At 38.9% G+C, this 14,376-nt stretch overlaps 1 protein-coding gene across 5 annotated transcripts in view; it reads left to right on the top strand.

Annotated features, from left to right (window-relative positions):
• LOC145981614 (pleckstrin homology domain-containing family G member 5-like) overlaps positions 1 to 14,376 on the top strand; it is an 838,947-nt gene that overhangs the window by 813,426 nt on the left and 11,145 nt on the right. For all 5 annotated transcript variants that reach the window (XM_083114983.1, XM_083114985.1, XM_083114986.1 and 2 more), the window contains 2 exons: positions 1,530 to 1,849; positions 7,455 to 7,630. In XM_083114983.1, the coding sequence (XP_082971109.1) occupies positions 1,530 to 1,849; positions 7,455 to 7,630 (496 nt within the window). The remainder of the gene's footprint in view (positions 1 to 1,529; positions 1,850 to 7,454; positions 7,631 to 14,376) is intronic.

The raw sequence follows: 14,376 nt of genomic DNA, 5'->3' as shown, positions 1-14,376 counted from the left end.
GGGTGAAAATCTGGGCAGAGACTGTCCCGCATGGTCTTAAAGTGTGATCCGAACCACTTGTGCCTCCACCGGGTATCAAACCCCTTGATTATAAGGCAATGACGCTACCACTGTGCCATCGGGGAGGCCCTATACAACCTGGCAAAGTTATTATTAAGCCCAATGGTATCACTGAAAAGTCCCGCTTTGTGGCCATGTGGTCTAAGGCTTTGGGTTCCGGCTACGGGACATGAGCAGGTTCGAGTCTCCTGGGAGAAGTGTAACAACTTTTCCTGAGATTTCAGCCTGTGTATCGGACCGGTGGCCACTCACCATCAAGGAAATTGGGGAGCTACAAATGAGAAGCATAACCTGGTCATGAAAACAATGACGGGGGGGTTCATCATGCTGATCACACGTCACGTCGTAACTTTTTGGATGATCTCCCACCTCAACAGGTGGGAGTGAGTCCGGCAGTTGATAGTCAGGCATGGGCCATCAATGGGCTGTTACGGGGTATCACTGAAAGAGTGCAGGGTGGGATGTTGACCCTTCCAGAGAAGCATTTAGAAATAATATTTCGACTTTCAACATGTAATGATATAAATATTTCCTTTTGTTTACACAATGTACCTTCTCTGGTATACTTCAATACGTAGGTATACTCTCAACATTTCGATGCTACAAATGTGTATCTTTTTGAAAGCTACATTGGATACATTTCCTTCCAGGAAATTAACTTTATCGTTTGCATTTTCAGATTTTAAAGTTTTAAATTATAATCCATTTTATGCAATGAATATGCCTAGTCCTGGAAAATAAATTTTAATAAAAAAATTCTGCTTTGTATTGTCAGACCCAATGGAGTTGATAGAGAACTAGTGACAAGAATCAGCCGCACCTGGTGGCTCTGAATTAGTTGAGAGCTAGTAGAAGAAAATTGGGTAATAGACAAAATTAGATCAATAATTGCACATACTTATTAGAAAATGGGGTTTCTTCCTACTAGCCCTTCACCTAATTTAGAGCCACCAGCCACCGCTGGAATTACAAATTGTGTTGAATCAGATGAAAGATGTACACCGAGAAAGAACATGCACTGAAGATATAGTAGGATTTTTAAAAAAATTCTATTTAGTGCTTTATTACAAAACACTATTCCCAATATTAATTGTTATACAGGGTGAGTCAAGAGTCAGGTTGCATAGGAATTTATGTCTTCAATGTGTGCACGTGTCGTTTCCAGTTCTCCAGAACCTTTGCATATTATCCGGCATTATCGTGTCTGCACATTGCACAATGTGTTCCTTCAGATGCTGGATGTTCTGAATCTTAACTGAGTAGATGGACACCTTTAGATGACCCTAAGGGAAAAAAATCCATTGTGTCAGGTCTGAAGACCACGGTGGCCACTCACCGGGACTACGGCAACCAGGAAACTGGACATTAAACCATTCACAGACAATTAACGAGACAAGAACTTTTGACTCACCCTGTAAATGTGACACTATTAATTTCTCTGATGTTTCTTTTTTTCCTCTTCCTCAAAGGAGATCATTTCAGTCCAAATCTCCAACACCAAATATGCTGACTGTTCAAATCCCATACTCCACGGGACAGTCACTGCCTAATTTGACAGCAGAGTACACTCATTCACTCGTCGTACCTTCTCCAAAATCTCTCAGTCCTAATCAACGAGGGATATCGTATCCGCCTCCATCGCCAAGGAGCTTGCGGAGAGGCTTTGCCCTGAGCCAGTCGCGGAACCCTCCGCTCATGAAGACTCGCCATGTGAACAGTATGGTCACGATGAGTCCTCCCACCATGCAGGAACTGAGCAGCTTTGACTTTGGCGTTCCAGTGATAGGAGGTAACTATAACAGCAGATATTATATGAGGCTAAGTCAATAAATAACGAGGCAGAGGATATTACACCAAAACTATGGTAGTTAGAAATGGGCCGACGGGCCGAAAATGGAGGTGCATGTGTGACGAAACTTATTCGGTAACGTTTTCCCGCTAGGTGGCGTTATGTGTCTGGCAAGGTATGCGCAAAGGCTGCTAACTGAGCAGTGGCAGTGTCCAGTCAAAGTTGTCAGTGGAAGCAGGCAGATTCCCCTCCACCAAAAAATGTTCAAGACCCTCCATGCTAGTGCCGGAAAGGTCATGCTTTCATTCTTCTTTGATCGCAAGGGACCATTCCTCGTTGACGTCCTGGAGCATGGAGCTACGGTTAATGCCCAGCGGTATTGTGAAACGTTAACAAAGCTCAGGAAGGCAATCAAATCGAAACGTCCCAGTCATCTTTCTCGTGGTGTCGTCCTATTGCACGACAACGCTAAACCACACACAGCCAATGCAACAAAGGAATGTTTGAAAAAATGTAAGTGGGAAATCCTGAGCCAGCCCCCCTATATCCCAGATCTGTCCCCATGTGACTTCCACATCTTCAGTGAGCTCAAAAGAGCACTGCTGGGATAACGGTTTCAATCGGACGGTGACGTCAAGGAGTACGTGCGCAATTGGTTCCAACAGCAGCCAAAGGAGTTCTACGAGCATGCCATTTTGTGACTGGTGTCACAATGGGATAAATGCCTAAACAGTAGCGGGCAATACTTCTGAGGTTCCTTACGTAAGTACTGTGAAGTATCATCTGCCTAGTTATTTATTGACTGAGCCTAATACACCGATCTGGGAATCTCTTGAGCAAGGAAACGAAAACACGTTTCTGCGCAAGTAGTGACTCGAGAAAGCTCGATCAATGAACTTGTGATGAACTCTTGAGAGGGGATGCTTTACTCAGCCTATTCGCTTTCTCTCCTTCTCTTACATTATGTGTGACTTTGCTCTGCACATTCCCAGCATAGAGTGTAGTGTATGGTATAGGTAGGAAAAGTTTTCTTTCTTAATCACTTTTCTTCTTTCCATCTCGTTCTTGTCTTATTTTATGCTGCAGCTGACCTCTATGGTGGAGTGTAAAGTGCTGCATCAAGGCTTTTTTGCTCGATCGTCTAATAGTTCGCACGGATGACGCTAGATGGCTTTACTGAATTGACAGTTTCTTCACTCGAGTAAATAACGCTCGAACAGGCAAACGTATACACTCGAAGCCCAGTAGTACACGTATAACCATAATTTGTCTGTGGTAGTGGCTCTTCAAATATGCTTCGTGAAGCGAAGGAGAACATAGTCATCATCTCTATGTTAAATTGAAAAACTCAGTATGCTGACCAAGGCAGAAATTTATTTTATTATAAAACATAAACTAAACGTAACATTTCAACCTTCTAGCAAGGTCTTCTTAAGACTCTGTACCAAGTATAAATGAAACAAGGTACAAAACAGGAAGATATATATACACAAAAATCACTCCCCTCCAGACACAAAATTATTAGAAAGTTGTTTTTTCTGGAACATTCAAGCAGGTGGCCTCCCTTGTCAACTGTACTTTCACCTGACAGGCGATTTGGATAAACATTTCCTTTCATCTGGAAAGTGGTTGGATTCTTTATCTCCCACTCTTTTTCCTTATCCTTTATTTCTTCATTCCTCTTCCTCCTTCTCTCCTCTTTCTCTCTTGTCCTTCCCACTGTTTCTAACCTCCTTCCATTCTAATAATCTTGTGGCTGGAGGGGAGTGATTTTTGTGTATATATATCTTCCTGTTTTGTACCTTATTTCATTTGTACTTGGTACAGAATCTGAAGACCTTGCTAGAAGGTTGAAACGTTACGTTTAGATTATGTTTTATAATAAAATAAATTTCTGCCTTGGTCAGCATATTGAGTTTTTCATATCATGGAAACAAGGCTTAATGGTGTTATAACTATGCTAAATGTAATTTAGTCTATCTTACCAATACATAGCAATAAATGAAAATGAACAGATGATTATGGGCTGAAACTACCATCATGAATTTTACATATATATTTGTACGATTATTGTCACGTTGAAATGATATTTGATATTGTATATATTTGAATGAATCATGTTCGAGCGTGGGAGATTCGATCAAGTTTGAGCGAGCGAAAGTGGTCCAATGCAATACTCTAGTGGAGTGGTTGTCACAGCAGACTATAATACCAGGAATCTGGGTTCAAATCCCGATCTGGGCTTGGGTACTCTTTGTAAGTCTACCTTCATGATTTCATGATAACATGCTCATTGTCACAGTTAGCCGAAAATTAGAGAAAAGCAATGTAAAATAACGTAGATCAACCGATCAATCAATCATTTTTATTCGGCTTTTCTACCTCTCGAGTGAATTGCAACAGTGAGGATGAATTGATTGAATGAACGATGGGACAAACACAATGATACACCCATGGCTAACTTGTGAGACTTTGTAGTGCTTTACTCTGATCACAGAGGTTGTCATTACTGAACAGTACTGGAAAATGTCAATTCAAATTTAATAACTTGTATAGTCAACTCAGTCTTCAGAATTGATAAAACAGCATAACCAGGGATGTCTAGTTAGATGGGATCCTGACAGTCTGGTCCAACCACTGAAAGACTTAATCAAGTACAAAATTAAATAAGCAAGATGCCTGTTTGCTTTAAAATACAGGGTAATTATATATGATTCATCATGTTTGAAACTTATAACACATACAATAAAAAATGATACATGAAAATAAACAGAAACTGTCCAAGTTTCAGACATACTTTCACAAATGTTCAATGTGGCTTCCTTTCGTCACACGACACACCTATGCGATAGTCTAGTTCAACCCACATGCGCTCTAGCATATCCCTACTTATGGTCGTAAATGCAGCTGTAATGTGATCCTGCAGCTCTACCAAAGTTGTTGGTTGTGGTGGCACATACACTACATCTTGAACATGCCCCAAAGGAAAAAAATCACAAACAGTTAGGTCGGGAGATCTAGGAGAACATGGAAAAAGTGCTAAGTCATCTTCAGCACATTGCCCAATCCAACGATGTGGGAGTTCTTCATTCAGTTATCAACGCACCTCAGTGTGCCAATGGGGTGGGGCCCCCATCAAGTTGGAATATGAAGTTATTGGAATCCTTTTTCACTTGTGGAAACAACCACAACTGCAGCATATAGAGGAATGACATACCCATCACAGTGTTCTCTGCGAAGAAAAAGGGACCGTACACCTTTGATTTAGACACTGCAGCAAACACGTTCACTTTTGGGGAATCTCGTTCATGTTGCATGTGGTTGGTCAGTACCCCAGATACGAATATTATGGCGATTAACCTCGCCACTCAAATGGAATCTCGCCTCGTCACTAAACAGAAGCAGCTCAAGAAAACCATCGTCCTCCATAGCTTCCTGCATGGAATTACAAAATTCACATCATTTGACAAGGTCGTCCGGTTGTAACATTTGCAATAACTGTATGCGGTACGGTTTCAGTCGCAATCGGGTTCACAAAATCTTCCAGGCAGTTGGCTGTGGAGTATCAAGTTCTCGACTGGCGCAGTATGTTGACTTCTGTCGGCTACGCACAAAACTCGCCCTGACTCGCTCCATTGTTTCATCAGAAATGTTTGGATGTCTTGTGCTTTTACTTTTACACAGGCAACCAGTTTCCATAAACTGTCGATGCCATTGCAGAATGATTTGGTGACCTGGTGGTGCAGTTGCAAACTGTCTCCGGAATGCATGCTGTACGGTAACAACGGTAAAACACTTCTCATACTTCAAAACACAGAATGCTTTCTTCTGCATAGACACCATTTTGGAAACTAGGTGTGTGCTGCCATCTGTCGGCAGGTATCAAGGTTACAAATATGAAAATTAAACTTTCAGATGTGTTATTTTGTTTCATGATTAGCACACACATATTATATTAATAGTTTTGGAAATATTTAACTTTAAAACCCGATGAATCATTTATAATTACCCTGTACTTCTTACGTCACATGCCGACGACTTGTTAAAAACACACAAGACACATAAACAGCATGATATGACACTTGAAAAGTTTGTCTGAACTTTGAGTCATCATCAGGGCTGGTTGTGAGAGAGCAAGGCTCGGATGATGCTACTTGCCACATTGCTGGAAGATGTCATTGCGGTCTTGCAGTGTTGCCAAACTTAGCAACACTGCAAGTTATTATTATTCTAATAATAATAATAATATAGCCAGGGTAGCTCAGTTGTTAGAGCATCTGACTACCGTGTGAGAGACCTGCGTTTGATCCCCGGCGGGGAAGAACCGGGATTTTTTCCACCTGTTAAAGTGCTCCCCCACCCAATGTGATATAAAGTGAGTACCTGGAAGAAAATCTGGAGGGTAAAGGCAGCCAGGGGCGTAGTGCTCATCACAATACCTCCACCTTCGGCCAAGATCAAGAAAGTGTGGGGTCCCAACTCCACACCCCCTATATGTCTTCAAGGTGTGGTTCAATGCACTTCACTTTTAATAATAATAATAATTAACTGACCTATTTTATGTTGTTTACTACTACTACTTCTTCTTCTTCTTCTTCTTCTTCTTCTACTACTACTACTACTACTACTACTATTACTACTTCTTATTATTATTTTACTACTACTACTTTTTTACTACTACTTCTTCTTCTTTTACTACTACCACTTCTTCTTCTTCTTCTTCTTCTTCTACTACTACTACTACTACTACTACTACTACTACTACTACTACTACTACTATTACTACTACTTCTTTTACTACTACTTCTTCTTTTACTACTACTACTTTTTTTTACTACTACTTCTTCTTCTTTTACTACTACCACTTCTTCTTCTTCTTCTTCTTCATCTACTACTACTACTACTACTACTACTACTACTACTACTACTTCTTCTTCTTCTTTTACTACTACTACTTTTTTACTACTACTTCTTCTTCTTTTACTACTACTACTTCTTCTTCTTTTACTACTACCACTTCTTCTTCTTCTACTACTACTACTTTTACTACTACTTCTTCTTCTTATTTTACTACTACTTCTTCTTTTACTACTACTTCTTCTTCTTCTTTTACTACTACTACTTTTTTACTACTACTTCTTCTTTTACTACTACTTCTTCTTATTATTATTTTACTACTACTACTACTACTACTACTACTACTACTACTACTACTACACCAACATCATCATCATTATTCTTCTTTCTTCTAGTACTACTTCTTCTTTCTTCTAGTACTACTTCTTCTTTCTTTCTTCTTCTTCTTCTTCTTCTTCTAGTACTTCTTCTTCTTCTTCTTCTAGTACTACTTCATCATCATCAATGCTTGGTTCGGACCTCTCCCAAAATATGTTTCTAAGATATGTGCCTTTTAATGTAATCAATAACTTCATATTTGACTACAAGGTGAAAACCTTGATAATTGGACTATCATAACATTTCTTTATATTCAGTTAACTGTGTAATGCATGCACATATCAAGTTTTGTTCCAGCATGAAACATAGAATTCAATATTTCTGTTAGATTTTAATGAACTTTAATTTACTTAATTTCCTTAATCTGTAGGTGTGTCTCCACCCAGCGAAGGCACGAGTTCTGAAAGGGTAACTCCAGAACCACCAGGAAGTGACATAGACCAAGACTGCTCCAAAGGGCGAAACGCAATGATGAAGAGGCTCGCAAGAAATGAACGGCCAGACAACAGGCGGTATCACACTGCAGGCGCTATAGATGATATCAAGGTAATAAATATTCATGACCCCATCAGGTTCAAATAGCAGTTTTCTGCTTCTGATTCTTACATCAAATTTGTCAAGAATCTTTCAGTTCAAATTTAATTTAAACATTCTAAGTAGTGCCCATGTTTGATGATACACAGGGCTACTGTAAATGATTAATTCGATTTCAAAACCCTGTATTTTCCATACAGACATGAATGATACATAAAATAACTGTAAACTCACCAAGTTTGCATCATGACACACCAGTTGGCAGCACTAGTGCAATGCCTGTACAAAATGGCGACAAACCATGAAAAGAGTTTTTATGTGTTGGAATATGCAAGATGTTCACCTGTTATTGGTGAATGATAAATTGATGAAATTGGCGTCACAAAAAATCATTTTGTACCGGTGCGACTTCTTGTTAATCATCAAGTTACCTATTATCACATTTGTTTCATACACACACATGCATTAAAGAACCTATCAATTTTCCATAAATCCAAGCAAATTTCTCGATTTATCACCATTTTGTACAGGCACTGCACTCATGCTGCCAACTGATGTGCCACAATGCAAACTTGGTGAGTTTACAGTTATTTTCATGTATCATTCATATCTGTATGTGCAATACTTTGGAAAATACAGTGTTTTGAAATGAATCATTTATAGTAGCCCTATATAACTTTCTGCCTTTATTTGTGACAGTAAATGCTCATATTTTTTAGTTAAAGTTTGAGTTCAATTTTGATTTGGATTTGTGGATATGTCTATTTTTGATTGAAACATTACTTCGATTTTTATATGAATATTAATTGACTGTCTGTTTCAATATATTTGCTTATTATTTTCATAAAAATGACCCTTTATGGTTCAAAAAACATCAAAGTTTCTAAAACAGAAACTTCGATATTTTTTCTTCTCTTATGGTCTCTCTCTGTAAATGCAACAGTGGACTCTCTTAATTTGATTGATTGATTGATTTAGTTTATTTTACTTCGCTTTTCTGCTACTTTTGGCTAATTTGCAACGATGGGGATGGGTGATATGATGAAATTGATGAATGAACACTCACGAACATCCATGTCTCGTGGTCTTCTATCTCTTAAAAAGACTTCCCTTAGTCAACAACATACTTTATTATCACAAGACCTCTACAAGCAATCGAGCTGCTCCCTGTCCGATCCACACCTTCACCCTCAGCCATCTTCCTCTCGCAGTGCTGCCAGTTCCCCCCGACTCAAGGCACTGTAGATTACACATATGTTACATCTTCCCCTTTACAATAATTCCTTATACACAAATTACTAAACATAATCATGAAGTCTGACTGGCTGTTTTACAGTTCGACCAGACCTGGTTACATACATATTTTTACTGCTGTTTGTTTCAGTCTCAGTTCCACTTTTTACAGAGTTTGGAGATTCTACTGACGTTCTGACATTACAAGGTTCATATGTTGGACACACTACAGATGTCTTGACATTACAAGGTTCATCATCTAAGACATTTTTAAAAATTGGAGCATTGTTAGATTTTCTTAAATGTACCTTATTTCTTCTAAGCAATTGATTGTTTTCATCTCTAACCATGTATGACCTTGGAGAATCATGACTTGCAACTACCTGACCTGGTACCCACACCTTATCCCTCTGAATTAAACAGTTTTCACCAGGCTTAAACTTAGGTCTTTCATGAGCTGACTTATTATAGTAACTCCTAGATTTATCCTGTTTTTCCTTTAGTACTTTTTTTACATTCAACTGTACTTCCGGATTTAATAATTCTTTATGAATAGGCAACCTAGTTCTTACTCTTCGACTCATCAACATCTGAGCTGGTGTTATATCTAAACCAGCTACAGGAGAATTCCTGTACTCTAGAAGAGCTAACAACACATCACTGTTTTCTTCATTACATTTTTTTAACAATGACTTAGCAATTCCTACAGCTTTCTCAGCAAGTCCATTTGATTGCGGATACCTGGGACTGCTGGTTATAAAATTAAAATCCCATTGTTTTGCAAATTTTTTACACTCTAATGATCCAAAAGGCATATTATCACCAACTACAACTTGTGGAATCCCATGAGTTACAAATATAGACTTCAGTTTATCTATTATTTCTGTCGATGTTTTAGACTTTAGTGGCCTAATTTCCAACCACTTAGAGTAATAATCCATAACTACTAGATAAGATCTACCTCCATACTCACAAATATCTACCCCTAACCTTTCAAATGGCAATTCTGGAATAGTATGCAAGATTAATGGTTCTTTACAATTTGACCTCTGATGTTTTTCACATACTCTACAATTTTGGACTAAATTTTGAATATCTGTTGCTAGCCCTGGCCAATATACCACTTTTCTTGCTTTCAGTTTAGTTTTAGCAATGCCAAAATGACCTTCATGCAGTAACATTAGAACCTTTTCTCTTAAGTTTAATGGTACAACTACTTTATGTCCCAAAAACACTAATCCACCTTCTACATGAATATCACTACGTAACTTGTAGTACACTTTTACTTCATCTGGCACATATTTTTTTTTCCACTGGCCAACCATTTGTATGGTACTCCATTATTTTACAAAGAACTGGATCTTTTTTGGTGTGTTCACAAAATTCTTGTTTTCGTGATTCACTGATTTGCAAATGGTTGGTTACACTATGGACAACTTCTGCTAAGAATGGATCACTCTGTACTTTGTCCTTTATGAACGACCTAGACAACAAGTCTGCAATGTGCATATTTACACCTGGAATATACACCACATTCAGATTATACTTCAACAATCTCACCTTCATCCTTTGTAACCTATTTGACATAACATTTGCTACATATTTCTGCATTATAGAGACTAATGGCTTATGATCTGTATGAATTTCAGTTTGCCTACCATAAATGTAATAATGAAACTTTTCTACTGCAAACACAATTGCTAACATTTCTTTTTCTATTTGAGCATATGACTTTTCAGTCTCTGTTAGACTACGAGAAGCATACGCTACTGGTCTACCTTCTTGCAATAAGCAACACCCTAGCCCTTCACTAGAGGCATCGCACTGAATGACAACTTTCCTTTTGTCATTAAACACGGCTAGCACTGGAGTTGTAGACACCTTGTCTTTTAACTTCCGTAATGCTTGACTATGATGAGGTAACCATTGCCAATGAACTTTATCTTTAAGAAGTTCTCGTAGTGGAGCTGTTACAGTAGACATACCTGATATAAACTTACTTAAGTAATTCACCATACCTAGAATTCTTTGTAATTCTTTCCTACCTCGGGGTTCCTCAATGCTGATAATGGCTTTGACTTGTTCTTGATCTGCCTTTACACCTTCTTTGCAAAACACATGACCCACATACTTCACTTCACTGACCTTGTACTGTACTTTTGCTGGATTGAATTTTATATTCAACTTTCTAGCTCTTTCTAACACTTGTTGCAATATTATATCATGCTCAGTCTCACTTTTTGCAGCGATTAACAAATCATCAAAGTATATACTTACACCTGAAATATCACCAAAATTCTTTTCATTGATTTTCTGAAAAACCTCCGGTGCTATTGACAAACCAAATGCCAATCTAGTAAACCTGTAGCACCCAAAAGGAGTATTGAAGGTACACAATTTACTTGAATCTTCATCTAACTCTACATGGTAAAATCCATCTTTCAAGTCAAGTACTGAATAAAGTGACTTGTTACTTAGCCTTGCACTTAACTCTTCCACTGTTGGTATTAACACAAAGTTTCTTTTAATGGCCTTATTCAAATCCTGAGGATCTAAACACAACCTTAGTGAGCCATTTGGTTTTTCAATAATTACTAAATTACTGACCCATGCTTGAGGATTCTCCTCTTTAACTATTATACCTTGTTTTTCCAACACTTCTAAGCTTTGTTTTAATTTAGGCCTCAATGAATGAGGCACTCTTCGTGGAGGCTTAGCAACTGGTTTTACATTTTCATCTATTTCTATTCTTAATTTACCTGAGCATTTACCTACTCCTTCAAAAACATCTTTATTACTTTCAATGAACTCAATTTTGTCACTTGCGGATACTGGATTAACCTGCACCCTTTTCACTAGATTTAGGCTGACACATGCATTTACACCTAATATTGGCTTACATTGCCTGAACTCATCTTTAATTATTACAAACTCTAACTCCATTTCAGACAATTGTGACGCACAGCTTAACTTTGCCACACCTAATGGACGAATTTTTGCACCTCCAAAGCTTTCTATGACCACCCTTGTTGGCCTTAGCTTGTCCTTACTTTTAATTTCACTCAATACCCTTAGTGGCATCACATTAACTTCAGCACCAGTATCTAGTTTGAACTGAAATACAGCAGTAACACTTAACACCTCACCACCACTGTCTGACGTGTCATCTTGCAATTCCACATTTTTTACTTGTTTCACTTTACACCCAACTGCAAAATGATTATACCCATTACACTTTTTACAACACTTACCAAATGCTGGGCATGCTGCTTTTTTATGCTTATAACCACACCTCTTGCACTGATATACTTCCTCTTCATTTTTCTTATTCCTGTTCGTCTTATTCTGGTACGACTTATGAGGATTTACCATACCTCCTACTGGACGAGTTTCTTCTTCCTTATGGGCTTTCACGACCATCACAGCATTCATACCTGGATTCCTATTCTGAATCGTGGTTGCTTGTTGCTTGCTTCTTTCTGCTGAACGTCCCATTTCCACAGCTTTTTCGAGTGACAAGTCTCCCTCTCGTAACATTCTTTCTTGTAGGCTTCTGTCATGAACACCCAAAACTATACGATCTCGGACCACGCTATCTGCTTGGTCACCAAAATTACACGACTTTACCAGTTTTTTGAGATCAGTTACAAAATTATCGAAGAACTCTCCTTCACTTTGTACACGAGAGTTGAAAACATACCTCTCCACCACAGTATTTTTTCTCGGATTTGCGTAATTTTCATATGCTAGCAAAACGTGTTCATAATTACTCTTGGACTCTTCCGACAAACTAAAAGTACTCAACAAGTCAACAGCCTCCTCACCTATTACATTAAGTAATATGGCAACTTTTACGTCACTAGACTTCGTGTTATGCCCTGCTGCTTTCATATATATTTCGAAGTTCTGTCGAAAGGGACGCCAGTTTTCACTTAGATTACCCGAAAGCTGCAATTCCTTGGGAATCTTGGCCGATTCCATGACAGCGAACAAAATTCACACGTAGGCACTCAACTCACCCGTTCTTCCGCCTGTCTGAAGCCCGAGTTTTATTTTCGGTTCGCAACATTTCCACACGACTGCGCCATGTCTCGTGGTCTTCTATCTCTTAAAAAGACTTCCCTTAGTCAACAACATACTTTATTATCACAAGACCTCTACAAGCAATCGAGCTGCTCCCTGTCCGATCCACACCTTCACCCTCAGCCATCTTCCTCTCGCAGTGCTGCCAGTTCCCCCCGACTCAAGGCACTGTAGATTACACATATGTTACAATCCATGCCCAGGCTAGGATTTTAACCTGGGCCCCTGGCATTGTAGCACGACGTGCTAATCACTCCGTCATGGGGATAATTCGAAGTACTTGGTAATGCGAACAGAAATGTATTCCCCTTGAAGCCATCTTTACGATGTGATGTTTTTGTTAATTTGAAATTTGGATAATTGACTCATTTAGTTATGGAGTTCGAATTAAAAAGATTTCACTGTATTGAGATCGGAAAGAAATGTCAACATGAAAGAAAGTTATTTGCTAAAAATTAATAAAAATGGTTAAAAAAAATTAAAAGAATTTAAATGTACCTAAAACACATTCTTATATGTACCTCAGTCGGTAACGCGTCTGACTACCATGCTAAAGGTCCCGGGTTCGATCCCCGGCCGGTTCAAATCCGGGAACTTTTCTAAGGTTGGAAGCGGCCCCGGCGCCCACCCAGCGTCGAATAACATTGGGTACCTGGGGGAAACCCTGGGGGGTAAAGGCGGTCAGGGGCGTGATGGTGATCACATCACCCCCCTCATGACCGGATCAAGAAAGTGTGGGGCGTTACCCCCACACCCCCTATACGCCTTCATGGCGTGGTGCTATGCACAGGGGAGTACTTTTTTTTTTTACGTATTTATTTTTTTAATTACATAATTATGTTCAAAGGCAGAAGAGTTACTAAATACCTCCTTCACACACAGTATTTTTTTCAAACACGACACCTGTAATGGATGTTATGTGAATATGCAGTACTCGTACTAATACAAATATCAGGCATTCTTTTACTGCTAAAGTAAAGAACTATTGTACAGAGCCCCTTGGAGCAGTATACATGAAAATAATGGCCGTGATGTTAGGGAACAGGAATAGGAAATAGACTGAATCACTATTTAATGTAGAAATCAGACCATATGAGGAAACACATACCTGCTGCTAATGGTACAATTTCGCCTCCACACCATCTCGCACTAACAACCAATGAATCACTCCTCCCTATATCCACACAATCAAGAACTAACTTTTCTCCCCCAACTCCTTACCTATTTCATTCTCGGTCTTCGTGGAAGTTGGGGCCATGCACCTTCTCATCTGCTGACTTAACACTAGGCAGGAAGTGAGCTAGAGCAGGCAGCTGGCCATTCACCACACACCACAATACCTAAAAGTTGCGTACTGCCATTTCAGTTATCACTTATGTTTAACCTAACCTAACCTAACCTTCACATACATATATCTAGTTTTTTCTTACTGCAGTCATAGT

The sequence above is a fragment of the Lepisma saccharinum genome, chromosome 29 (assembly GCF_977018435.1).
Source record: "Lepisma saccharinum chromosome 29, izLepSacc3.1, whole genome shotgun sequence".
In the NCBI taxonomy this organism is placed as follows: Eukaryota; Metazoa; Arthropoda; class Insecta; order Zygentoma; family Lepismatidae; genus Lepisma; species Lepisma saccharinum.
This window is presented reverse-complemented; position numbering and strand designations above follow the sequence as displayed.